Genomic DNA, 27,845 nt, shown 5'->3' on the forward strand with positions numbered 1-27,845 from the left:
TATTTTTCTTTGGGCACTTACAGTGATTGGACAAGACAGTCTTGCTTTTTGTACATTTTATAGCCAACTGAAAATGTACACCATTGTCATTTGTGCAGAGTTCCAAAAGTTTTTAGTGTGGGAACATGACAATGTTGGTAAAATATCTATATTGCTAAATTAACAATAAAATAACATAGAAAACAATCAGAAAGAAAACGGTGCACTTATAATTGGAGAAGAAAACCAGAACAAACACTGACTTTTTCAAATGGCATTTGTATAAAAATGGTTTGTTTGTGAACTAAAGTCGTCCTAGGGGCATGTGGGAAAATGAGGTTGTACATGATAGTGTGGTGGGATTAGAGCTGGTAAGAACGTCTGTTGGTTTTATGAAGTTTTTGCACGCTGAATACAACAGAAATTTTACACTGGAATACCGACATGCCTGTTGCAGAAGCTACTTGATCGATTTGATTATGATGACGAGCCCGAAGTTGTGGAAGAATCAAAGAAAGACGATGTTGCTGCTGCCGCCGCTGCTGCACCTGCTGCCGCTGCCCCGCCTGCTGCTGCTGCTACGCCCACCGCATCTCCGCCACAGGCACCCTTGTACGTGTGCGTTTCTCAGTGTGTGTGGTCAGTAGTCTGCAGAAGGCACAGTGTAAGGAACATTGAGTAGCAAGATTGTCTTTCATATACAGTCATTGTCTTTTTAAATAATGATATTTTGGGTTTTCTCTGGGGAAGGGGTCCTATAAGAAAATGGTTTTCAAACCTTTTACACTTGGGGACCAATGAAAACAATTATTTCAGGGACTGCTAAGGCAGAAATCACCCTGAGCATAAGCAAATACAGCTAAGATCATTGGCTCTATAATCTTCCTACAACATTCTGGGGGTTTACTCTTTTGCAGGCCAGCATGAAGTTTCTGGTGGACCCTGCCAAGGACTGGCAGTAGAAAAATACTGCTATAAGATTTACAATAAAAATTAGCTGTTATGTTGGCACTAATGCTGAGTATATTAGTTCATGTATAGGCAAATAGATGATTCGGTAAACTGATTATTAGTGACTGCTGGACAACATTCTTTATGCTTCTGTGTACGTGTGATGAAGACTCTCGTGTGTCGAATGGGTGAAAGCATGACTTGTGTGTTTTTAGTGGGTTTCCTGGAGATGGCATGCAGCAGCCAGCGTATCCCCAGCATCAGAATATGGATCAGTTTCAGCCTCCGATGATGGCAATGCAGCAGGACCCAGTGCACCATCAGGTATAGGCTGCTTCCATAACTGAAGATACTTGCTGAAGCACGTGGGCTGCACTTCACAGACCACAGTTACTCGGTGGTGGGGGTGGACAAGTAGTACTACAGCTGCAGCAACACTGCTGAGCACAGAACTGATTTGAGTTGCTTTTTTTTTAACATAAGGATGCTAAATATTACATGCTTATAATTTAATAACAGGCTTTTTTGTTAAGGAAGTTTAGAGAGAGACTATGGCTCTATTTTAGGGACTGGGCCTGTGTAGTTACAGAGCTCTTTCCTTCACCAGGAGCCTCTGGTGAACGTGTGATGAGATGCTTTAGAGCAGTGGCCCCAACCTTTTTTGGGCCACAGACCGCTTTAATGTCAGAAAATATTTTCACGGACCGGCCTTTAGGGTGGGACGGATAAATTTATCACATGACCAAGACAAGCATCAAGAGTGAATCTTAGACCAGGGGTCCCCAAACTTTTTACACAGGGGGACAATTCACTGTCCCTTAGACCGTTGGAGGGCCAGACTATAAAAAAAACTATGAACAAATCCCTATACACACTGCACATATCTTATTTTAAAGTAAAAAAACAAAACGGGAACAAATACAATATTTAAAATAAAGAACAAGTAAATTTAAATCAACAAACTGACCAGTATTTCAATGGGAACTATGCTCCTCTCACTGACCACCAATGAAAGAGGTGCCCCTTCCGGAAGTGTGGCGGGGGCCGGATAAATGGCCTCAGGGGGCCACATGAGGCCCGAGGGCCATAGTTTGGGGACCCCTGTCTTAGACGGATGTAACAGAGGGAATCTGGTCATTTTTTAAAAATAAAACATCATTCAGACTTAAATATAAATAAAACAGAAATAATGTAAGTTATTTATTCTTTCTCTGCGGACCGGTATGGTCCGTGGCCCAAGGGTTGGGGACCACTGCTTTAGAGGGCTGTCTATTCTCAGCACACAGGCATGTAGCTTCAGTTTGCAGGGAGAGGGGCCTAGCACACAGGAGGAGTGTAGGGAAGTACTGAGATTTATTCATTGAGTTTATTTCAGTCCTTTCATTCAGAGCTTTCTAATAAGCTTGACTAAGTGTCTAAGTTAATGGGCGCAGGGAGGGCTTTTTAAAAAAAATACAAATCATGACCCTTTGGGGTGCTACAGTCAATCTAGAGAATCTATTTTTTTTTAAATGTGCAGTGATTCTGTTGTTCATCTAATCTTGGGAAATAATACTTGAATGCCTTAGTTTAGATCGGGTTTTAAGAAATCTGTTTAGACCAGGGGTCTCAAACTCGCGGCCCGCAGACTAATCCACGGGCTTACTTAATTTTATCCAAAATATTTTGAACTTCGTGGATTAGTCTGCGGGCCGCACAAAATTGTTCGGCGGGCCGCGAGTTTGAGACCCCTGGTTTAGACTATACATTTTCTTAATATCATTTTCAGTCCATTTTATATTTTTGGTAATATGAAATTGATCTTGTTTTTTTTTTTTTTCTTTTTCTTTAGTGAGAGACAGAGAGGGACAGACAGGAAGGGAGAGAGATGAGAAGCATCAGTTCTTCATAGCGGCACCTTAGTAGTTTATTGATTACTTTCTCATATATTCCTTGAACGGGGGGCTCCAGCCAAACCAGTGACACCTTGCTCAAGCTGTTGACCTTGGGCTCAAGCCAGCAACCTTGGGCTTCACACCAGCAACCATGCAGTCATGTCTGTGATCCCACACTTAAGTCAGCGACCTCGCTCTCAGGCTGGTGCCCTCGGGGTTTTAAATCTGGGCCCTCAGCATCCCAGGCCAGTGTTTTTCCTACTGCACCACTGCCTGGTCAGGCGGTCTTGTGATTTTAGTGACTAGTTGATGAATGAAGTTTGAAAAGTATTTTATAAGCCTGTTTAAAATATGAAGAAAATTAACTGTTTTCATATATTTAACAATTACTGAGAGCTTATAAGTAACTTAGGAAGAATACTTCTTTTAGCCTGACCTGTGGTGGCACAGTGGATCAAGCTTTGACCTGAACACTGAAGTTTTCAGTTCGAAACCCTGGGCTTGGGCTTGCCTGGTCAAGGGCACATATGGGAGTTGATGCTTCCTATTCCTCTCCCCCTTCTCTTTCCTCCCTCTCTCTCTCCTTCCCTCCCTCCTCTACTCTCCATCTTTCCCCCCAAAAAAGAATAAATAAAATCTTATAAAAAAGACTACTTTTGTGACATTATAATTATATTTATTTATTTTTAAATTGAAAGGTAGGGAGGCAGTGAGACAGTTCTGCATGCACCCCGACCCGGATCCACCTGGAAAGCCTCTACTAGGTGATGCTCTGCCCATCTGGGGTTGCTCCATTGCTCGGCAAATGCGCTATTTTAGCGTCTGAGGCAAGGCCATGGAGCCATCCTCACTACCTGGGGCAACTCACTGGAACCATTCAAACCATGTCTGTGGGATGGGAAGAGAGAGAAGGGGGAGAGGTGGAGAAGTAGATGGTTACTTCTCCTGTGTGCCCCGACCGGAAATCAAGCCTGGGACTTCCACACTCTGGGCTGACACTTTACTGCTGAGCCAACTGGCCAGGGCCATACTTAAACTGTTTAAGCCATTTTTTATTTTCAGTTACTGTTGACATACAACATTATATTTGTTCAGGTGTATATACCCCAGTGATAGACATTATATTAACTTACTAGGTGATCATCTTGATAAATCTTGCACCCATCTGACACCATACAAAGTTATTAGAACATTATTGACGACATTCTCTATGCTGTACTTACATCTCTAATCTGTAACAACCAATTTGTACTTCTTTATTTCTTCACTTTTTTTACCCATTCCCCTAATCCTGGTTCCATCTGGCAGCTGTCAAAATGTTTTCTGTATCTATGCATCTCTTTCTGTTCTGCTTGCTCATTTATTTTGTTGAGATCCAGTTGTTCATGGATATGTGTTTTTTGCCATTTTCTTGTTCATATTTTTACACCCCCCCCCCCTTTTCTTAAAGAAGATCCTTTAACATTTTACATAATACTGGTTTGGTGGTAATGAACTTCTTTAGCTCTTTCTTGTCTGGGAAGCTCTTTATATGTCCTTCGATTCTAAATGACAAGATTACTGGGTAGAGTAATCTTGGTTTCTTTTGATTGCACTGACATTAGAATGGCACATGCAGAAATAGGTTGTGTTTTACTCTTGTTGTTATATTTGAAATCCTAAAAGTAAACGTGTTAGTTGAAACTCCTTAGAGTAAACTTTTTTTTCTAAAGAATGAACCTAAAGCCTGACCAGGTAGTGACTCAGTGGATAGAGCGTTGGCCTGGGATGCTGAGGACCCAGGTTTGAGACCCCAAGGTCGCCAGCTTGAGCAAGGGATCACTGGCTCAGTTAGAGCCCTCCAGTCAAGGCACGTATGAGAAAGCAATTAATGAACAACTAAGGTGCCGCAACGAAGAATTGGTCCTTCTCATCTCTCTCTCTCGTCTGTCTGTCCCTGTCTGTCTTGTTTCTCCCCCCACCCCCCTAAAAAAAATAAAAGAGTGAACCTAGAGGTCAGTCCTTCTAGCCACTTTCTCCCAGAAGTTAGAGTACTCTGAATTTAAGTTCAGTCTACTACATGGATTCCTCACACAAATTAAATTATGTGTTTACATATATGAAACCCAAACCTGTGTTCATCATTTTAAAATGAGTCATAGGATTCTTAGGTAACAGGTTCTTGGGTAATGATCATCTGTGGAAAGTATTAATAACGGTTTCACGTCATTGCAGTTCTTCCATGATCAAAATATATTGAAGGTATGTTTGTTTTATATTAATGTAGGGTTTTTTTTTTAATTATTTTTGTTAGCTATTACTTACTGCTCATACCCTTTCTTTAAAAACATAGGTTCCCCTTCCTCCTAATGGACAGATGCCAGGATTTGGCCTTCTTCCCACCCCAGCATTTTCACCCATGGCTCAGCCCATGATTCCTCCGGCTGCCCCTGTGCAGCAGCCGTTTCAGGCCCCTTTCCAGGCCCCAAGTGAGCCAGTTACGCAGAAGGCACATCAGGTAAGACTTGTTCTCGGTTGTTGATCAACTTTACCTGTCTGGACTTACATGCAGGTCCCCGTCTATTAGCTTGTCATCTGCATTTTTTAGTATGAAGAAAGCCTTACCTTGGGCACATATTAACCCTCTCTATGCCCAAGTTTTTCATCTGGAAAATGGATATAATACTACCAATTTTCATGAGGTTTTTGATCATTGAGATTGAGTATAGCATGTATAACCAGTGCCTACTGATATTTATAAAGCAGTATGTAACCTACACAAAGTAACTCCAAAAGTAGAGTATTTCTTCTCATCTTGTAAACTGTATACATTTTTTTCTTCCCCCACTGAAAACCTGTGATTATTAAACTAGTAATTTGGTCTCAAGTAAACAAAAGAAAACTACTTCAGGACAAGAGGTGTATAATTTAGCATTTTTTAGATGTCCTGTTGCCTTATTTATAATTTCCACTTTTCTCATTTAATGATGGCTGCTTGTTTGTTTGTTTATATGTTTTTAAAGGAAATGAAAGTGGAACAGCCTTGTATTCAAGAGGTTAAGCGGCACATGTCTGATAACAGAAAGTCAAGATCTAGGTCAGCATCCAGGTAATTTATAGAAAATGTTTTCCCAATCCTATGTCTTAGAAGACATAGAGTTAAAATCCAGTTGGATTGGTTTCAAGTTGGATGAATAAAACAATACTTGGGGTATTTGTGTGTCTATGTGGAGTGGGGGCAGGAGTTCTTTAAAAATTCTAAGGTCAGGCCTGATCTGTGGTGGGGCAGTAGATAAAGCACTGACCTGGAACTCTGAGGTTGTTGGTTCAAAACCCTGGGCTTGCTTGGTCAAGGCACATAAGGGAGTTGATGCTTCCTGCTTCTCCCCCTTATCTCTTTCTCTCTCTAAAAATGAATAAATATATAAAATAAATCTAAGGTCAATCATCTTAATTCAGTTTCTTCCCTCTGAGTTGCTGTAATGCTTGCATACACAGTTAGTATACATGGAATTATCATCATTACATAGTAATAATTCTTACAATAATAGTCTTGATTCCTGTACAAGTTTATTCACCAGCAAAATGGAAATATAGTAGTACTATAATCAGATTACATTTTAATGGCTGAGGAGAAGACTTTCCTGAGAAGACAGGTAACAGCTGCAGCAGTGTGTCTTAGTGATGACAGTTCTCACATGGCAGGCTGTAATTTAGAGTAGGACCGCAGGTGTTGGAGACGAGAGGTACTTCCATAATCTCATTTAAAACAAAGTATTGCCCTGCTGCGGATTTCTTACATATTAATTAAATTACCCACTTGTGTTTTTTTCTTTTTCAAATTAATACATGCTTTCATTTTAAAAAGTTTTCTTCATGTGCTAATCATTCTCCCTCATGAAAATACTAGGTCACCAAAAAGGAGGCGATCTCGATCTGGTTCTAGATCTCGAAGGTCTCGTCACCGACGTTCTAGATCTCGGTCCAGAGATAGACGCCGACATTCTCCTAGGTCTCGATCCCAAGAAAGACGGGATAGAGAAAAAGAAAGAGAACGCCGACAAAAAGGCCTTCCTTCCATCAAATCAGAAACTGCAAGTGGTAAATTAACCTTTATATTCAAACTTCCTGAATTATTTTTTTATGTTATGGGTTACAATGTTTTCTAACCATTAGCAGAGTACTGGGCTGTTGTGTCTTGTTTAGTGTGTACCCTTGGGCTTGCTTCTGTATGTTAGGTCAGCTGTAAAGCAAGCAAGCAGTACAGAGTGAGTGTGGGGAATATAGTCTAGTTAGCTCCTATACACAATGGAAACGTTTTTTTTCCCCCAGAATAACATTCTTTTATAAAGATTTTTAATTTACAGACTGTATTAACTTGCATTGTTTTCTGAATCTCATTATATGTTGAATAAGATTTGTTCTATGTTCATAGCTATTATTGAAATCTTAATTTGCATGACTAGGGCATATGTAAATCTGATGCTGTAAAGCTCATTACCTAGAACACAGTGTAAGAGACACAGCATGTGCACTCACAGGTAGGGAGGGACAAGTGTGGCAGAAGTTCTGAATTATTGCTAATCAGGGTCAGGGTCGAGGCTTAGATCTCTGCACAAGGCCAGTTCTTTCCCACTCGTGTGCTTGCTATGCTGGTTTCAGTTCTGGAAGTAGATCCACAATTTTCCACAGTTGTCAGGTGTATATGGGATTCACCACTCAGACTTGAGGTATTGGTGATGTAACTTACCCATATTTCTGTAACGACTTGTTCATGCAAGGTACAGTGCTGTTCATTATCAAGTGTTCATGTTTATGATGATGATTTTATTCTCAGTTTGTAGCACCACACTCTGGGTGGGACAGCTGGACAAAAGGACGACTCAGCAGGATGTTGCCAGTCTCTTAGAAGAGTTTGGGCCAATTGAATCAATTAATGTGAGTTTATTAAATTATTTAATGACTGATAGATATGATCATAATTTTATAAAATTAAGGATTGGGACCTAGGTTAAAATTAGCCCAGGTTTGTAGACAGTGTTCTGATTCTGTGTTTAGCATTCTCTGCATTAACAACATGTCTTTGGTAATTAAGTTTAATATAAAACCTTTTTCTAGGCCCTGGCTTGTTGGCTCAGTGGTAGAGCGTCGGCCTGGCGTGCAGAGGTCCCGGGTTTGATTCCCGGCCAGGGCACACAGGAGAGGCGCCCATCTGCTTCTCCACCCCTCCCCCTCTCCTTCCTCTCTGTCTCTCTCTTCCCCTCCCGCAGCGAGGCTCCATTGGAGCAAAGATGGCCTGGGCGCTGGGGATGGCTCCTTGGCCTCTGCCCCAGGCGCTAGAGTGGCTCTGGTCGCGACAGAGCGACGCCCCGGAGGGGCAGAGCATCGCCCCCTGGTGGGCATGCCAGGTGGATCCCGGTCGGGCGTATGCGGGAGTCTGTCTGTCTCTCCCCGTTTCTAGCTTCAGAAAAATACCAAAAAAAACACACACACACACACACACAAAAAAAAACCTTTTTCTAGAAAAGTCTTTATGTAATAAACTTTAGAGGACTGTAGACTCTTTAATAATTGGCCTTTGAGAAGAGACTTAAATTGCCAGTTTACAAGTGATTTAAACTCATGATAGAACACTGGTTTAATTGGGCAGTAGGTTGTGGTGGGGGTTATTAGAACTGATTATTTAGTATTATATCTTGTTGCTCTTTAATTTTGTTAACATATTTTATACTGTTGGAATGTTTTGGAGCAGATGATTCCTCCCAGAGGTTGTGCCTATATTGTTATGGTTCATAGGCAAGATGCTTACCGTGCTCTGCAGAAACTGAGCCGAGGAAACTATAAAGTGAACCAGAAATCCATAAAGGTATAGTTGTACAGCTTGTTGTTCATTTTTTTAAACTAATTTTGGCACAGGCATTTTATATGTATCTTTTAAAAAAGAGATTATCTGCTAAAAGCTAACAACACTTAGAAATTTTTCTAATGTAAATGTAGTCATCAAAGTAATTAATTGATGCTTTAAATGTAATGTCATTTAGTAAAATATTTTATCTTGTCATTTAAAAAATTTTGGATTTAAAGTCTGTCATCTTATTTTAGAATTAACTATGAGAATTTTCAACAAAGAATAGAGAAGGAGATACAGATACATGAGTATTCTTCTCCCTTGGATTATGCCACAAAAAGATTGTGTCTAATGCTGAATAATTCGAGGTTCCTCAGACTTTCGAAAGTGGTCCTTTGTATGCTGGGAATCGAAGGAAGCCTGCACTTCCCCTGTTAAACCTTTTCTTTTCCTCTAAACCTTATGCTGGCTGAGTTGGGATGGATGGTTGGAGGAGTGGGTAAGGAGGTGATGACAGTTCCATTCTAGGACAAAGTGAAATGAGTGGGTAACCAAGTTCCTGGTGCCAAATAATGTCCAGGGATAGCTAGGCCAGACTGCTCCCTTGCTGCCCACTTACTTGGTGCCTGAGTGGTTAGAATGGTAGGGGGCAGTGAACTTTGAACATTTATGACACTCTCTTCCTTTCTTTTCTCTTACATTTTGATGAATGGTGAGATAGATTGCCTGGGCCTTAAACAAAGGAATAAAGGCAGATTATAAGCAGTATTGGGATGTAGAACTCGGTGTTACTTATATTCCATGGGACAAAGTCAAGCCTGAAGAACTGGAGAGTTTCTGTGAAGGAGGAATGTTGGACAGTGATACACTTAATCCAGGTAAAACAGTACTTAAGTGGGGAGATACAGATCTAATCAAGTAATTACTGAGCATGCAACTAAACAGACCAAATGAGTTTTACACTGATTATCATTGATCCTCTGTTTTAATCAGTGCTTCATAATAGTTTCTTTGAAGAATGTTTAAATGTCCAGCGAAAGCAGTGGAAAGTAGATATGTAAGGTGAGCAGGTATAGTTATTTGTGGTCAGGAATATGAGCAATGCCAGGCTGATGGACAGTGGGGTAGCAGAGCTGAAGTAGCAGCATGTGTGGGTGTGACCTGGAGGTGGGCAGGTAGCCTGGCACGGGAGGAACATAGGAGAGCATGGCACACAGAGGGAGCTTCCAGCAGGAGCAATGTCTGTTTAAAATGCTGGACGGACTGCTCCCATAGCCCTCCTTCCTCCGCGGTGCACGATGTCTTCACTTACACTGAGAGCTAGGGGTCTGTGCAGGCAGGCAGGCAGGCAGGGATCAGGGTCTGCTCTGTGCTGAGCATTCTGGGAGCTCTCTCCAGGGGAGTTCCTGCTCCTCCCTCCGTGGATCCTTTGTTCAACAAGAACATAGACTAGAGCAGGGGTCTCAAACTCAACTCAGCATGTGGGCCGCAGAGCAAGATCACAGCCCTTCGGCTAGGCCTACAAAAGGCAACTGTTACGCAACACTTTTCTCACTGCAGTTGAAAACAAAAAAAAAAAATCAGTACAACAAGCACAATCGTACATGCAGTTTACTCAGTGTCACAAAACGACCAGAAACTGTAGTTCGCATCACAACTGCTGTTAACTAAGCTAATATCTAGCTAGGATGCTAGAGAAATGAAAAATACAAGTAGGCCCTAGGCTTACTTAATTTTATCCAAAATATTTTGAACTTCGTGGATTAGTCTGCGGGCCGCACAAAATTGTTCCGCGGGCCGCAAGTTTGAGACCCCTGGACTAGAGCCAGGTGTGTCTGGGTTGAATCACATCTCTGCCACTCATGAAGAATGTGATCTTGGACAAATTGTCTTTGTTTTCCTCAGTTATAACATATAAATGCTGATGATAATAATAATAGGAACTACTTGGAGATGGTTAGAATTAAATAGTATATATAAAATACAGCTGTGCCTGGCACACAGTAAGCCCTTTATTATAATTTTTTTGCATGTCTGCTAATTTAAATAATGTAAGATTAGCATAGGCATTTCTTTCATAATCAGACTGCTATTCTTTAATGTAATCAACATTTAAAAGATTCTTTCTGGACCTAAAATTTTAAGTTCAACACGGCAAGCTTGTATTATTAAATTTTTTTAACTCATAGAGTGGAAAGGAATTCCCAAGAAGCATGAAAATGAAGTTGCTCAAAATGGAGGGGCAGAAAGTTCACACACAGAACCAGTGTCGCCCATACCTAAACCTTTACCTGTGCCCGTCCCACCTATTCCTGTGCCCGCACCTATCACCGTACCTCCTCCACAGGTGAGACCATTTGGGGCATTATTTCAACTTTCAAGTGTCTGAAAGATACCTTTCTAAATCTTACTATAACTGTATGTCTAGATTCACAAAGATGTGTACAAAAATGTGCATTACTACTTTGTCATGTTTTGGTATGTCCAACCTATTGTTTATAAGCTCTTTAACAAACATCTTTAAATGTTAATAAAACCAGAACGTACTCATACTGCCTTACATCTGTCCAGATGACTATCTTACAGTATGGTAGTTCAGGCTTGAGGTGCAAACCTGTTAGAATTTCTTCTACCCTTTATACTCTTACCTTGTTTTCTTACCGGGTCTTTATGCTTCATGTTCTGAGGGAGCTTGGATTTATACCCAACAAGCAGCTGTTTGCAGAGAAAGATTGCTATCATGGATTTTTTTAGTAAACTGAGTGCCATTTAACATGAAGTTATATATGTTTTTTCTTTTCCAAGTAAGAGGAGGAGAGACTGAGAGACTCCCATATGTGACATAACTAGGATCCACCCAGCAGCCCCCGTTGGGGCCGATGCTCTGCCCATCTTGGGCCATGCTTGCAACTGAGCTATTTTCAGTGCCTAGGGTGGAGGCTCCAGGGAGCCATCCTCAGTGCCCAGGGCTGATGCACTGAAACCAATTGAGCCATGGCCGTGGGAGGGGAAGAGATAGTGAGAGAGAGAAGGGAGAGGGAGAAGCAGATGGTTGCTTCTCTTTTGTGCCCTGACTGGGAATCAAACTGGGGACATCTACACACTGGGCTGACGCTCTACCAGTGAGCCAACTGGCCAGGGCCTGAAGGGGGATAGTCTTAGGGAGTCTTGGCTCTCCTGTTACTTCAGAAGGAAGGATCTGGGTTCTGCCAGAAGGGATTTGAATCCCAACTCCGTTGTTCATTCAGCAGTGTGACCTTGGGCACATCAATGTCTAAGCTTTGTTTTTTTGTCTGTTAATATGTAAATTTTCTTTAGTTTCGGTGTTCTTATGTCAGAGTTGTTTGAGATTGAATGAGGTAACTGATGTTACATACTCAGCAGGTTTCCTGTTACAGAATGAGCTAACAACCTTTTGTTAAAACTTTAAATAGTTGACCCATAGTTTACATATGATCTAGATTTTTCTTGTCTTTTCATTATTGAGATTTTTTTTTTGTCTTTCAATACCTCCCTTTCTCACTTGCTTACATTAAATCTGACCAGGTAAATCTGTGCTAACACAAAAGTGGGTTGCCTAGTCTCTTAATTTAGCTGACTGGTGGTAGTGCCGTGGATAGATCTTTGACTTGGGATGCTGAGGACCCTCGTTTGGAGCCCCAAGTTGCAGGTTTGAGTGCAGGATCCTCAACATGATCCCAAGGTTGCTGGCTTGAGCAAAGGGGTCAGTGGCTCAGCTTGAGACCCCTAATCAAGGCATGTGTGAAAATCAGTGAACAACTCAAGTGGCAACTACAAATTGATACTTCTCATCTTCTCCCTTCCTAATCTCTTCCTCTCTCAAATAAACTGAAATATAATACAATAATAAAAATAAAAGGACTTCTCTTAATTTGTCAATCCTTAATAGTTGACCTTTTGAATTTGCCCTTCAGCGTAGACTTTAAATAAGATACAAGTGCCTGACCAGGCGGTGGCGCAGTGGATAGAGCGTCGGACTGGGATGTGGAGGACCCAGGTTCAAGACCTCAGTTGCCAGCTTGGGTGCCAGCTCATCTGGTTTGAGCAGGGGTTCACCAGCTTGGACCCAAGGTCGCTGGCTCGAGCAAGGGGTTGCTCGGTCTGCTGAAGGCCCACGGTCAAGGCACATATGAGAAAGCAATCAATGAACAACTAAGGCGTTGCAATGCACAACGAAAAACTAATGATGGGTGCTTCTCATCTCTCCGTTCCTGTCTGTCTGTCCCTGTCTATCCCTCTCTGACTCTCTCTGTCTCTGAAAAAAAAAGATACAAGTATATCAGCACTCAAGAGAAACCTGACTAATCTGTTTAAATTGATTATGCTTTTTTAAAACAATAGCTAATATTTATTTGTAGGGTGTTAAGTGCTAGGCATAGGCACTTAACTCTTTAATCCCCATAATTATATGAGGGTGGCACTTTTCCATTTTACAGATGAAGGAACTGAGGTCGAGAGAGTATAACTTTGTTCAAGGTCACACAGAGCTAGGCAAAAGAGTTGCCTGGTTGGGCAGTTTGACCCTAGGGCCTGTGATCTTAATCATTGTGAAGTTTGTCAAGTAGCTTTTCTTAGCGTTCTATTTCTCAAACTTATACCTGATTATGGAACATTCTGTTATCGTGTCATGTTGTATCAGGTCACCAACAGATGCTGGTGAGATACAGTATGGACTTGCTGTCATAAAGGAGAGAGCAAAGCTCTGATTTCTGTCATTTGGTGTGGGTGCGGATTACCACCTGTTTTCTCATTTATTTACATACTGAGAACAAATTTAGAAATACTTATGTTTTCTTTCAACAAGATACTTTCTGTGTCTCTACTCACTGTTGGTGGGAGGGGTCTGGGTGTGTGGTTTCATTTTTGTTCCTTTCTTCCTAGGTCCCACCACATCAGCCAGGCCCTCCTGTTGTTGGTGCTCTCCAGCCACCTGCTTTCACACCTCCTCTGGGAATTCCTCCCCCTGGCTTCGGTCCTGGTGTTCCTCCCCCTCCTCCTCCTCCACCATTTCTACGCCCAGGATTCAACCCCATGCATTTACCACCAGGTATACCAACTTGTTGGAGAGGACGTTGCTTTCAGGTCTGAGATAAAGGGATGCCGCGCAAGTGACATCATTTCTCTCGTTCTAGGTTTTCTTCCTCCTGGACCCCCACCTCCTATCACTCCACCAGTGTCCATTCCTCCTCCTCACACTCCACCAATAAGCATCCCAAACTGTAAGCACAGCTTCCTTATGTTTATTCTCCTGGTGGAGTTGGGAGTGGAGGGAGAGAGGGTTAGTAATAGGGTCTAGAATGTCGCAGAGTGTTGGCCGGGGGCTAGTTAATTATTCAGCTTCACATGTTGATGTGATTATATTCCTAGCCACTATCGCTGGTATAAATGAAGACACCACAAAAGACTTATCTATTGGAAATCCCATTCCAACAGTGGTGTCTGGGGCTAGAGGAAGCGCTGAGTCTGGTGACAGTGTGAAAATGTATGGCTCCGCCGTGCCGCCTGCTGCGCCCACAAGTCTGCCTACCCCTCCTGTCACCCAGCCGGTTTCACTTCTGGGTAAGTGCATTTTCTGTCATTGGTTTTCTTTCCTTTGCCCAAGTTAGGTTTTTTGTTTTCTTGTTTTTTTTTAAACTGGTCATTTTGGTAAAATGTTCTCTGAGGCTTATGTTTTTCTTTAAGGAAGATCTTTCTCTTAAATATGTGCTCTTGGTCATTACTAAAAGTTGCTCTAGAGACCGCTTCCATGATGAAATTGTCTTAAATAAAAGTTTGGATTTGCACATCTTATTTTGATATAGAAAAGTGTTTAAACTCTGTGAAAAGGAATTGGTACAAAGTTCAAGATTGACATAATCCCAAATGGCCCAGCTTTAAAAGTGATAACATTTGACAACATAGTTTTCTGTTGTTTTTGTTTTTGTCTGGACCAGATTTTATGTATCTGAAACCCCCAGACTTTGGTAGCATTCTCTGTGGGCTAGCAAAGAAAATGACCTCTGATACGTACGTAGCTTTGTTACCTGAGTGATAGACCCTCAGTTTCCCTGCTAGAGGTTGTTTGTACTCGACCTAAAGTTTGACCACCGTGATTAAGGGAAGTGTGATTTACAGTGTTTACAACTTGAGAGGCCTTACCTTGCTTGCTTGAGTTATAAACCATTATATCAAATCCTTTTAATTAATAAATTAATTAAATTGCCGTACTGGAAGTAGAATTGCCAAGTATAATTAACACTTGATTTTTCTAGTGGGTTCCTAATTCATACTTCCTGTCACGGTGCTGTGGCCATGTGCTTTCAGAGGTGTACATGTGTGCACATGTTTGCTTTCATGACTGTAGTTTGTTTTTTTTTAAAGATCACATTGGTTACCTCTGAGATGTAGGACTGTGGGACATAGGGTTGTGACACAGGACTTTTACTTTGCACCTAAACCTTTCAGGACTGTTGTAATTTTTACTTTGTGCCTGTACTACATTTGTAATAATAAATGAATTTGTTTTTAAATGGTATGCTGTCTTCTGGCCTCGCCAAGATTGAGTTTAGGCTGATAATAAACATTTTTATTTCCCTTAGTACACAGACAATAGTAAAAGAGGATTTGGGATTAAAAGTTGTCACAAATAATATAGTAGTAGCCATTCATAATGATGGCAAACGATTTCTTTAATGAGGAGGTTCTTAAGATGCCTACACCCTGGAAATCATATAGTAAAGAGGAACGTTGGACTAGCACCTGGGACACTAACATCTTTGTATCTCAGTTTTGTTGTGTTTTATTAACTTACTTATTTTTGTAATAAGATGGTTTCACAAGAATCACACAACCTGAGTTGGATAGAATTTTCTTCCACCTCATCCCCCGATCATGAATTCTGTTGGAGATGAAATTTTTCTGGTCTAGTGTCCCTGGATGTTGGGTCACCTGATGAGATCATTCACAAAATTGTGTGCATTTGTGCTTTTTCTGGGCTTAATAAATCCATTGAATAAGTGAGAAGCTTTCATTTTCTCCAAGAGTTTAATACTCAACACTTTCAAACAACCTTGAAGAATAGCCTGCCTCTGATTTAATATTCAGGTCTTGAAGATTCTGCCCATTATATCTGGTCACTGCTGAAATATACAATTTAAACTGCTTCCAACATGTGAAACAAAATAAAACAGATCAAAAGTTGGTGAGCTTGAAAAATAAACTTGGTAAGCTACGCACTGCTAGGAAAATTAATTTCTTAGCATTTAATGTAACCTGATACACCTGTTTGGATGTTCATCCATTCGTCCTCCCCTTCCCCCACCCCCCCCAAGCAGCATTTCCCACAAGAACATCAGCTCGGTGAGCAAGGGACGCTTGCTACGTTGAATAAATGAATGGATGGCTGGTTTTCAGTGCTGGGTCATTGTACTTCACTTCTTCCTAACTTTTAAAACACAATTTAGAAATTGAAGGCTGTTACAAATATGGAAAGGTTAAAACTTGACATAACATAAAAAATGAAAGCTTGTTAGCCTGATCTCTGGTGGTAAAGTGGATAGAGCATTGACCTGGAACGCTGAAATCACCAGTTGGAAACCACAGGCTTGCCTGGTCAAGGCACATACGAATGCTTTTCGCTCCCCCTACCCCCAAATCAATAAATAAAATCTTTTTTAAAAAATGAAAATTTGTTAAAATAAGCAATTTTAACTAAAATGCAGCTTTAATCAGAAGGAAAGCCTTCTATGTTTCTTCAATTAGAAATCTTAAAAAGACCATCTCAGAAATTTTGACCTTTCATAGAAATGGGACTTTTTAATGTGTATGCAAAGGAGGGATGATTTATTTAAAAGATGAACCCCAGTTCCATTGTTTTGATAAAGGAACGTGGTGATCACTATGTGTTGAAGGACATTGGTCAGGTTGGGACGCTGTTGCTCTTGACCACGTAATGGAATGCTGTGCTGAGGTGCTTTCAGGGTTCCTCTGGGCACGCTAATGTTCTCTTTTCTGGTAATAAAAGAAACGGCATGCTATACCATGGAACTTTAAGCCTAGAAGTAAGTAAAGTATGATGCTAAACTTTAGTTTCTTCACCTAAAAAAGGGGGGGGGGAGAACAACATGCAGGGTGTGGTGATGATTCAGTGGGTGAACACATGTGGAGTAGCTGACACCGGCCTGCACAGGAGGCCCTCAGCAAATGGTGCGGAGGGTCAAACAGCGTATAGGCTACCTCAGCAAGAGTGCCTATACTCTGCAGTTCTACAAGGTATTTTTTAGCTATGATTTGTTTTCAAATGTTAGATTTTTTGGCAGACAAAGGAAGCAAACATTTTGGGGAAGGGCAGGGGAATGTATCTTGACATAGCTCAGATGTTTTCATGAAAATTAGATGAGATCACAAGTTCACACATATTAAAATTCTGTCAAGTGATTTACTAAGAAAATGGGTGTTGGTCATAGTGGTATTTTATTTAAATAGCACAACCTAATATCTACATTCTTCTCATTGATGATGCTCAGATAGTTTACAGTGGAAGGTGAATGTATCTCTGAGAGATTTAACTAGTTTGTATCTTAATTTCTGAAAGATAGCAGTGATATTTTTAAGTAGCAGGGCCAAACAGATGTTCAGCAGATCTCCCAAAAGTCTGTAGTGAGGCCTGATTGTACTGGCAGGAGGTAGTTGGGGTGCTTGAAGGATGGTTCAGTTTAAAGAATTTTCTAATCATCAGATTTAAGTGTGGGTATTAGTTTGGGAATCATGACTACCTGTTTCTGGAATTGGGCTCAGAGGTAGCCCACGCTACCTAATTTGTAGTGAATGGAACCCTCCCATCTTTTAGAGATAATTGAAAACATAAAATTGTTTGCTACATAGTAATAATTATTACTGATTTTAAAGAAACTCATTCTTAATACTTCATACTCCATAATAGCTCATACAATAGCACTGGCTTAATAAAAGCTGATGGTTAGTCTGCCAGAGTTGGTTGTGTAGGAGAGAGGAGTGTTAAAGAGGATAGCAGTTCACTCTCTTCACTGTATACTGTAATGTTTACTTTTGTATGACATGTATCTATCATATTTTGTACAGCATATTTTTATTAAAAGTTCGTTGTAATGTGAAGTTTGGGTTACTTTGGTATTCTAAACAATAAAAAAATATGCAAAAAATGGTTTGGTTGTGTTACATGTCTCTACTCCCGTTACCAGATTATCCAAAATGTATTTTCAAGGAAAAATTATTCTTAGTTGGACTCACTTCTTTTGTGGAAAATTAAAGCCTCTTTTCTTGCCAAATATATTTATCGTAATTATTAATATGAAGAAAATTTGTCCAGTTTTATTACACTGCTGTAGATGATGGTGGAATTTATAAATAAGAATCGAGTGTTTGTAAGACTGCTTCCTACTTATTATAATTTTTATTACCAAAGATTTAAAGCAAACTTTCCAGATAGACCCTCCACCTGAATTGCTAGAAGCACTTCAGGTTGGTTTTCGTATATCCTTGCCGGCCTCAATCACCATGTGAATTGATGCTGCCTAATTTGGACATTTTAAGATATTATGTGGACAGACTTGGTTTGTGAATCATTGTGCTTAAATAACTATGTTTGCTTTTATGTAATATTTTATAATCCTTAAAACTACCTAGAAGATAATTTTACCATTGATTTTTATAATTACTTTAAAATTGGTTTTGATTTGTGGTGATTTTACTTAGATTTATGTGCCCAGAATTTTTTTTTTTAAAGTGAGGGGAAGGAAGATAGACTCCCACATGCACTGCGACCGGGATCCAATTAGCAACCCCTGTCTAGGGCCATGCATGAATCATCCAGGCTACACTCAGTGCATGGGGCTGGTACTTGAACCAATTGAGCCACTGACTGCGGGAAAGAAAGAGAGAAGTGGGAGAGGGAGGGGAAGAGAAGCAGGTGGTTGCTTCTCCTGTGTGCCCTGACCTAGGCCGTGCACATGCCAGGCTGACGCTCTTATCCACTGAGCCAACTGATTAGGGCCAGAATTTCTTTTTATTGTTAGTAATTTTTAACAACATTTAAATTACAACATTAGAGCACCAGTGTACTAGTATGAATAACATTCAAAGGAAACCTGAAGAAAATCCTAGAAAGTAGCTTTTAAAATGATGCCTAATTTTTTAAATATAATTTTTGTATTTTAATTCTTTGTCTTGTAAACTTTGCTATGATGTTTCATCCTGTTAAATTATAAGCTAGAGGCTATACCGGGGTTCAATTTGGTACAAAAATAAGTCCATTGACTATATTTATCCTGTAAAAGTATTTTCCTTTGGAAAGCTTTAACATATGCATTATGCCGTTCCGTTAGTGTTTCCAAATACCACAGTGCCTTCAACTAAGTATATAACATTGTTCAGTAGATAATGAATAGCAATTAATCCACACAGATGTTTGCCTTGGTTGTAAATTTATGCACGAATGCACTATATTTTCTCAGAGGGTGAAGCACTTCAGACAAAGCACGAGGAAGATTTTGGGCAGAATCTTGAAAACTGCTCATCATGTTGTCTCCATTTCACTGTGCTTCCTAGGCTGCAGGGCTCCAGCCCAGAGTCTCTTATCTAAATCTCTGGAACAGATGCCTTTGGGGGTTTGAGGAAGGTGGGGGGCAGGAACTCTGGGCGATTCTGTAGACAGATATTGCGGTGAAGAATTTCAGGTAAGGTTTTTTTGCCCACTAAGAATGAAAACAAAATTCTCTATGGATAATCTCATTCCATGATAGGTTACCTGTGTATTTTAAACTTCTTGATTATAATAGCTCAGCATTTGAACCTAAGTCATAGTTGTTATACTTTGCCATTTATAGTAGAATAGCTAATAGTGTACAAACTGGAATCCTAAAAAGCAGCTATAAGTGACTTGGGAAATGATCAGACAAAGCCTATTGTATGTTATTTTGTTTAAAAAACAAGGAATTATTTCAAAGTAATAACTATCAGTCTATGATTTCTCTTTATCTGAAGTTCTGGTTCTCATGTATTAGATTTTATCAAAAGTATGCCTTATGCTAAAAACAGATCTCAGTATACCTGCATTAATAATTATTGAAACTCAGATTTCTCTTAAAAATCTGTTGTTTCTAACCATGATTTAAAAAATAATCTTAATGTATAATGTAATCTAGAATGTGCTACAATTCTTTGAAAATCAGCTCATTATTTCATTCTCTCCAGCTTCCAACTCCTGTAAGAATCACCTGAGAGTCAAAATAATTATACCTTAAATGCCATTAAGTGGTGAATCTAGGAAAAAAAAAAAATACATATGTGGGTGGTACTGTTTCCACTTTCTGAAGGTCTGGAGTAACAAAGAGCACTTGATGAATACATTGACACACCTAGGGATGTTGGGATCTTGGTGAGAAGGAGAGTGGTTTTTTTTCTTGGGAGGGATATTTTGTGTTAGGTTTATGCAAAATGCTACAGTGACATTCTGTCGGGGTCGAACTAGAACTGCAGCTCGCACAGCAGATGGTCTTCCAAGGTTACAGTGGAAAAGCCCTCGCCGCCCACTCAGAGGTCTGGGTCTTCTAGCCTCTGTTCCTGCCGCCAAGAGGTGTCTTCTCCTGATGCGTCTGGTCATCGCCTGTACCACGGTTCACTTACACACCTGACATGTATTTGTTCAGTACCTGTTGGGTACCAGGCACTCATTCTGCTGGGAACTAGAGATAACCTGGATACACAAGACAAGGCCTGTCTTCTTGGAACGCATGTTCTGGTAGGGACTTGAATAATAAGTGAGTTAATAATTTCATGTAGAGATACTTTTATGAAGAATATAAAACAGAAAACAGTTTGGGGTTGGAGTGTCATGTGGGGTGGCCAAGCGGAGTGAGAGGGAAATGTGCAGAGAAATGATCAAGAGCCCCATGAACACAGCAAAGACATTGTAGGTAGAGGGGCCTGGATGGAGAATGAACTTGGCTTGTTTGAGGGACCACAGTGGGCTGGGTGGCTGGACAGGGGACATGAAGGGGGAAGAGTGGGAGGCGACAGTTTAGAGAAGTTGCCAGAGACCCAGTGGAGGGTGCGGCAGGAAGTGTGGGGTTTGAACAGAGGGTTAAAATCTGATACATGCTATGGCTGTTCCATAGAGGACAGACTAAGGAAGTGGTTCGAATGGGAAGAGAAGACTAATTTGAATGCTGCAGTAATAGATGAGATGAAGCATACATTGGGCCAGTACCGTGCAGGTGGTGAGTGTTGGGTTCTGAATTTATTTTGAAGACAGAGTCTTCAGAATTGCCTTATAATTTAAATATGGGGTGTGAGAGAAAAGGGTCAAGGTGACTTTTTGACCTGAGCAAGTTGGTAGAATGTAATTGCCATTCTTGAGATGGGCAGATACCAAGGATTGGGTTTATGAGGAGGAGATACAGCATTGGGTGTTTCAGCCTTATTAAGTAAGTACCTGGTAAATAAAGTCTGGTAGTATAAATTCTGATGTCCTTAAGTATAGCCCTTGGGACCGGTGAGGTGACCTAAGGAGGAACTGTGAGTGAGGACATAGAGAGGGGGATGAGCGCCAGAGTTCTTCAACATTGAGAGTTGTGAACACTGAACTAATGTGTGCGTGGTTTTATGTCCTGGGAGTCCCATGTCCAAACCTTACAGCCCTGTGCGTTAGAACAGTTATCCCCATTTTATATATGGGGAAGCGAAATCATAGAGTAACCTGCCTGAGGTCACAGCTGCAAGTGGCAGAGCTAGAATTTGAGGTAGCATTTACTCCAGTACCTGTGCATTTGAACTACCCTGTAATGTTCTGTCCAGCAGAGAATACTGAGAAGACTCAGAAGTGGGCTAGTAGGCCAAGTATGGGTATTTTGGAACCAAACAGTTTCTAGGTTGGAGGGAGAAATCAGCTATTAGATGCCATTCATCAGTCAAGGAAGGGATTTGACAATGCATTTAGTAAAATGAAGCCTTCTAGATGACCTTAAGGAGTGTGGTTTCATCTGACCAGGCGGGGGCACAGTGGATAGAGCATTAGACTGGGATGTGGAAGACCCACATTCAAAACTCCAAGGTTGCCAGCTTGAGGCAGGCTCATCTGATTTGAACACAGACCAGCTTGAGTGTAGGGTCATGTCTATGATGGCTTGGTCACTGGCTTGAGCAAGGGGTCACTCGCTTTGCTGTAGCCCCCCATTCAAGGCACATATTAGAAAGTAATCAAAGGTGCCACAACAAAGGATTTGATGTTTCTCATCCTTCTCCCTGTCCCTATCTGTTTCTCTCTCTGGCTCAGTCTCTCTGTCACAAAAATAAAAAGAATGGTTTCATTGAAATGGTGGGTCCAAAAGCCCAATTATATGGATGGGCTCAGGAGAGGATGAGAGATGAATGCATACAATTTTGAACATCTCAGATTTTCTCTGCAGGGGAATAGTAAATGGGGCTGTCGCTGAAAGGAGATGCAAAGTGAGGGAGTTTATTGTCTTTATTTCTAAAAGATGGGTGAAATATCCCCAGTATAGGGGATATTTTTAGTGCAAGAAAGAAATTTTTGCCAGGTTGATGGCCTTACATAGGTGAAAGGGCTTGACTTCAGGGTTTGAATAAAGATTAAAACATGTTCTCAGACGGCATAATAACAGACTGTGCAGGTGAATTGGTAGATTTGGGAGTCAGTGGGTGGATGAAAGTGTTTTTCTACAGGCATTTATTTATTTGTTATAAACCAACTAGGGTTAATAAAATGTTATACATCCATAGATTGGAATATTACTAGGTAATGAAAAGTGCTGGAATACCTCAGAGATATTATGGGTTTGGTTTCAGATCACTGCAATAAAGTCAATACCACTGTAAAGTGAGTCAAATTGTTTGGATATCCATTGCATATAAAAATTATTACAGTATCTATACTGCAGTCTATTAAATATGCAGTGTTGTTAACATCTAAAAAATGTACATTCCTTAACTTAAGATTCACTTTGTTACTGAGAAAATGCTAACCTTTGTCTGAGGCTTCAGGGAGTCGTAATCCTTTTTGTTGGTGGATGGTCTTGTCCTCAGTGTTGATGGCTGCTGGCAGTTCAGGGTGGCGATTTCTGTAGGTAAGACAGCAGTGAAGTTTGTCTCATCAGCTGAAACGCTTTTCAAAGTTGGAATCAGTTCTTTCAAGCACTGCCACTGTTTTGTCAACTGAATTGATATTCTAAATCCTTTGTTGTCATTCTAACAGTCTTAATAGCATCTCCACCAGAGCCAATTCCATCTCAGGAAAGCACTTCCCTTGCTCCTATATAGAATAGCACCTTGTCCTCCTCCATGCTACCATGAGACTGCAGCAATTCAGTCACACCTTCAGGCTCTACTTCTAATCCTGTTTCTCTTGCTGTTGCCACATCTGCAGTTTCTTCCTTACTGAGGTCTTAGGTTATCCATGAGGGATAGAATCAACTTCCAGGCACCCCTAATGTTGGTATTTTGAACTCTGCACGGATTATGAATGTTCTTAATGGCATCTAGAATGATGGATTGTTTTCTGGTTTTCAGTTGACTTTGTGCAGATCTCATCAGAGAAGTCACTAGCTGTGGCAGCTTTAGCTTTATGAAATGTATTTTTTAAATAAGAGTCGTAGGCCCTGGCTGGTTGGCTCAGTGGTAGAACGTTGGCCTGGTATGTGGATGTCCCCTCGTGCTTGTCTCTCTCTCTCTCTCTCTCTCTCTCTCTCTCTCTTTCTTTCTTTCTCTCTCTCTTTTCTCCTCTTCTGCAGCCATGGCTCGATTGGAGTGAGTTGGTCTCAGATGCTGAGGATGACTCCATGGCCTCTGCTTCAGGCGCTAAAAAGTGGCTCCGGTTGCAATGGAGCAAGGGCCCCAGATGGTAAGAGCATTGCCTCCCTACTGGTCTTGCCAGGTGGTGGATCCCAGTCGGGGCACATGTAGGAGTCTGTCTCTGCCTCCCTTCCTCTCGCTAAATAAAAAAAATAAGAGTCCTGAAATTACTCCTTGATCCATGGCTCACAGAATGGGTGTTGTGTTGGCAGAGTGAAAACAACATTGATCTCATCGTACATCCCCGTCAGAGCTCATGGGTGGTTAGGTGCACTGTCAATGAACAGCAATATTTTGAAAGGAAACTTTTTCTGAGCAGTTGTCTCAACAGTGGGCTTAAAATACTCAGTAAACCAGCTAATAAACAGACGTGCTGTCCTAGCTTTGTTCCATTTATAGAGCACAGGCAGAGGGTATTGAGCATGATGATTCTTAAGGGCCTTAGGATTTTCAGGATGGTGCAGGAGCACTGGCTTAAGTCACAGCTGCCTTAGCCCCTAACAGGAGAGTCAGCTGTCCTTTGAAACTTTGAAGCCAGGCATTGCCTTCTCTCCAGCTATGAAAGTCCTAGATGGCGTCTTCTTCCAATAGAAGGCCGTTTTGTCTACAGTGAAAATGTGTTGTGTAGTGTAGCCACCGTCATTGTCTTAGCCTGATCTTCTGGGTAACCTGCTGCAGCTCCTCCATAAGCACTTGCACTAATGTTATAGGGTCGGCTTTTTTTTTTTTTTTTTAATATTTTATTTATTGATTTTTTAGAGAGAGAGACAGAGAAGGGGGAGGAGCAGGAAGCATCAATTCCCATATGTGCCTTGACCAGGCAAGCCCAAGGTTTCGAACCGGCGACCTCAGTGTTCCAGGTCGACGCTTTATCCCACTGCACCACCACAGGTCAGGCTGGCTTCTTTCCTCAAACGTCACGAACCTGCCTCAGCCAGCGTCAGACTTCTCTTCTGCGGTGTCCTCACCTCTGTCAGCCTTCATAGTACCAAAGGGAGTTAGGGCCTTGCTTTTTTGGCTTGAGGAAACATAGCTGCTTTTATCTTCTATCCAGACCACTCAAGCTCTCTTTGTAGCAGCAATGAGGCTATTTTTGCTTCCTCATCACTTGTATTCACTGGAGGAGCACTTTTAATTTCCTTAAAAAATGTTTCCTTTGAATTCACAGCTCTGCTGTTTGGTATAAGAGGCCTAGCTTTTCGCCTGCCTAAGCTTTCAACACACTTTCTCTCTGTGTAACCACTTCTAGCTTTCGATGTATATTGAGATGTGTGACTTCCCTTTCATTTGATCACTTAGAGGCCATTGTAGGGTTATGTGTTGGCGTTCTTCCAATATTGCATCTCAGGGAATAGGGAAACCTGAAGGCACGGAGAACAGCTGGTCAATGGGGCAGTCAGAACACTCAACATTTAGGTTTATGTTCATCATCTGAATAGGCACAGTTTTGGACAATAGCAACATCAAAGGTCACAGAAGGTTTGAGCCTTACCAGTGCTGGCACAGTGAATAGAGCATTGACCTGGAACGCAGAGTGAGGTTCCCAGGTTTGAAACCCCCAAGGTCGCTGCTTGAGCAAAGGAGCACTGGCTTGGCTGGAGCCCCCCAGTCTAGGCACATATGAGAAGCAATCAATGAACAACTAAAGTGAAACAACTATAAGTTGATGCTTCGCTCTCTCACCCCCTTCCTGTCTCTCTCTTTCTAAATCAATAAAATAATAAAAATGTTTGAAGTATTGCAAGAATTGCCAAAATGTGACAGACACAAAGCAAATGCTGTTAAGAAAATGGTGCCAATAGACTTGGATCAACGCAGGTTAGCCATAAACCTTCAATTTGTGAGAAAAACAATGCAGTCTCTGTGAAGTGTGTTAAAGCAAGGTGGGCTGTCCTGACAGGCACTACAGCAACATGGATGAACCCAGGGAAGCTGTGCTGGGTGAAGAAGCCAGTCACAAGGATGACGTTCTGTGTGATTGCATTCATGCCAAGTGCCCAGAACAGGCAAGTCCGTTGAGACCAGAAAAGAAGCTGGTTGCTTCAGGGTGGGGGAGTGTCTGTGAATGGGACGTGATGGTTCATGGATACAGGGTTTCTGTGGAGGTGAGGAAAATGTTCTGAAGTTGATGGTTGCCCAACCTTGAGGAGACTAGAAACCATTGAACTATATATATACACTACATGGTGAGTTGGCTCTGACTTGCATCTCACTGAGGTTGTAAAACAGTACATACCAGTTGAGAATAGATAGAATTAAGGAGAAATATGCACATATGAAGTAGATTTATGGGGACATGAGAATGGGAATGAGTAGGACAATTAGGATTGCTGGCCAGAATTAAGGGGACACTTGTGGCTGTGGTTATAAATTTACAGCCAAACCAGTCAGCACACTGGGGTTGGGACAGCCCCAGTCATGTTAAAGTGCAGTTTGGACAAGAGTTGCACATGAAACCAACATGGAGGCATCTTTGCTGAGGGAGACTAGGGACTCCGGCAGGTAAGAGACAGTAAAGGCCTAGCGTGCGGAGGACCCGGGTTCGATTCCCGGCCAGGACACACAGGAGAAGCGCACATTTGCTTCTCCACCCCTCCGCCGCGCCTTCCTCTGTCTCTCCCCCTCCCGCAGCCAAGGCTCCATTGGAGCAAAGATGGCCCGGGCGCTGGGGATGGCTCTGTGGCCTCTGCCCCAGGCGCTAGAGTGGCTCTGGTCGCAACATGGCGACGCCCAGGATGGGCAGAGCATCGTCCCCTGGTGGGCATGCCGGGTGAATCCCGGTAGGGCGCATGCAGGAGTCTGACTGTCTCCCTGTTTCCAGCTTCAGAAAAATGCAAAAAAAAAAAGACAATAAAGGCATTGGGGTGACTCTTGTGGCACTGGAGATTGCTTGGGTAAGGGGTAAGAGAGTGGGGTACTTGAGGGTGAGGATTTGGAAATTATCAATTCATTTGTAATGAAAGAGCTAGAACAGCTAGAGGCCGCCAAGCAGTACTGCCTTGCACTTTCAACTTCCCAGTTTAGATAGATGTTCCCTCTGCCCTTTTTTCTACTCCCCTCCCCCTTTCCACGCAGCCAAGCCTTGTTTATCTTTTTTCTTTTTTTTTTTAAACAGGGACAGAGAGTCAGACAGAGGGATGTATAGGATCAGACAGACAGGAATGGAGAGAGATGACAAGCATCAATCATCAGTTTTTTGTTGTGACACCTTAGCAGTTCATTGATTGCCCTCTCATATGTGCCTTGACCATGGGGCTATAGCAGACTGAGTAACCCCTTGCTCGAGACAGTGACCTTGGGTCCAAGCTGGTGAGCTTTGCTCAAACCAGATGAGCCTGCGCTCAAGCTGGCGAACTCGGGGTCTTGAACCTGGGTCCTCACATCCCAGTCCAATGTTCTATCCACTGTGCCACCGCCTGGGCAGGCAAGCCTTATCTATATATTTTTTTTTTTTAATAAATTTTTATTTTAATGGGGTGACATCAATAAATCAAGGTACATATATTCAAAGAAAACATTTCCAGGTTATCTTGTCATTTAGTTCTGTTGCATACCCATCCCCCAAAGAGATCGTCCTCCGTCACCCTCTATATCCAGTTTTCTTTGTACCCCTCCCCCTTCCTTCCCTCCCCCCACTCCCCGTAACCACCACACTTCTGTCCATGTCTCTTAGTCTTGCTTTTATGTCTCACCAATGTATGGAATCCTGCAGTTCTTGTTTTTTTCTGATTCTCTTATTTCACTCCGCATAATGTTATCAAGATTCCACCATTCTGCTGTAAGTGATCCGATGTCATTTCTTCTAGCTGAATAGTATACCATGGTGTATATGTGCCCCATCTTCTTTATCCAGTCTTCTATTTTTTTTTTTTTTACAGTGATTTAAAGCCTTTAAGCAAACTTTTGGCCAATACAGCAAGAATCCATAAAAGAGTAAGCCTTGTTTATCTTTAAAGACCCCTTACATTTACATCCTCCCTGAAAGTGGCTTACTGGTGCCATTGGTCACTCCCATGGTGTTGAGTGAAGTCAAGCCTGGAGCACCTGTACCTGCTTCCCCAGCGCACACTCTGGCTCAGTCATGTATCCCTTATTTACATGTTCCTGAGATTTCAAGATCTACACTGGCTGCCAACTATGACACCCACCTTCCTCTCCCTGAGCACCTTTTTAGCCCTTTAACATACTTGTTACTTATTTCATGTTATTCTGAACATCTTTGCCATAGATGATAACCTCCCCTTTAATGTTGACTTTCATTTTTAGTTTTGAAACAGGTGTTTTCTGACTCATCAGTATATATCCAGTTAAGTCTTGGTAAATTTGAGTTAAACTCCCATGTATTTTTTAAACTTCTTAAATTTGAATAC

At 41.5% G+C, this 27,845-nt stretch overlaps 1 protein-coding gene across 5 annotated transcripts in view; it reads left to right on the forward strand.

The window, feature by feature from the left end:
- The window catches only part of SCAF4 (SR-related CTD associated factor 4), a 73,186-nt gene that overhangs the window by 36,079 nt on the left and 9,262 nt on the right, over window positions 1-27,845 (forward strand). For 2 of the 5 annotated variants that reach the window (XM_066259544.1, XM_066259545.1), the window contains exons 8-19: window positions 437-591; window positions 1,146-1,254; window positions 5,137-5,301; window positions 5,807-5,892; window positions 6,694-6,884; window positions 7,621-7,721; window positions 8,536-8,649; window positions 9,353-9,509; window positions 10,821-10,978; window positions 13,534-13,699; window positions 13,785-13,871; window positions 14,020-14,211. In XM_066259544.1, coding sequence (XP_066115641.1) covers window positions 437-591; window positions 1,146-1,254; window positions 5,137-5,301; window positions 5,807-5,892; window positions 6,694-6,884; window positions 7,621-7,721; window positions 8,536-8,649; window positions 9,353-9,509; window positions 10,821-10,978; window positions 13,534-13,699; window positions 13,785-13,871; window positions 14,020-14,211 — 1,681 coding nt within the window. The remainder of the gene's footprint in view (window positions 1-436; window positions 592-1,145; window positions 1,255-5,136; window positions 5,302-5,806; window positions 5,893-6,693; window positions 6,885-7,620; window positions 7,722-8,535; window positions 8,650-9,352; window positions 9,510-10,820; window positions 10,979-13,533; window positions 13,700-13,784; window positions 13,872-14,019; window positions 14,212-27,845) is intronic. The other 3 variants (XM_066259547.1, XM_066259546.1, XM_066259548.1) reach the window with 3 other exon arrangements.

Source organism: Saccopteryx bilineata, chromosome 2 (genome assembly GCF_036850765.1).
Source record: "Saccopteryx bilineata isolate mSacBil1 chromosome 2, mSacBil1_pri_phased_curated, whole genome shotgun sequence".
Lineage (NCBI taxonomy): Eukaryota > Metazoa > Chordata > Mammalia > Chiroptera > Emballonuridae > Saccopteryx > Saccopteryx bilineata.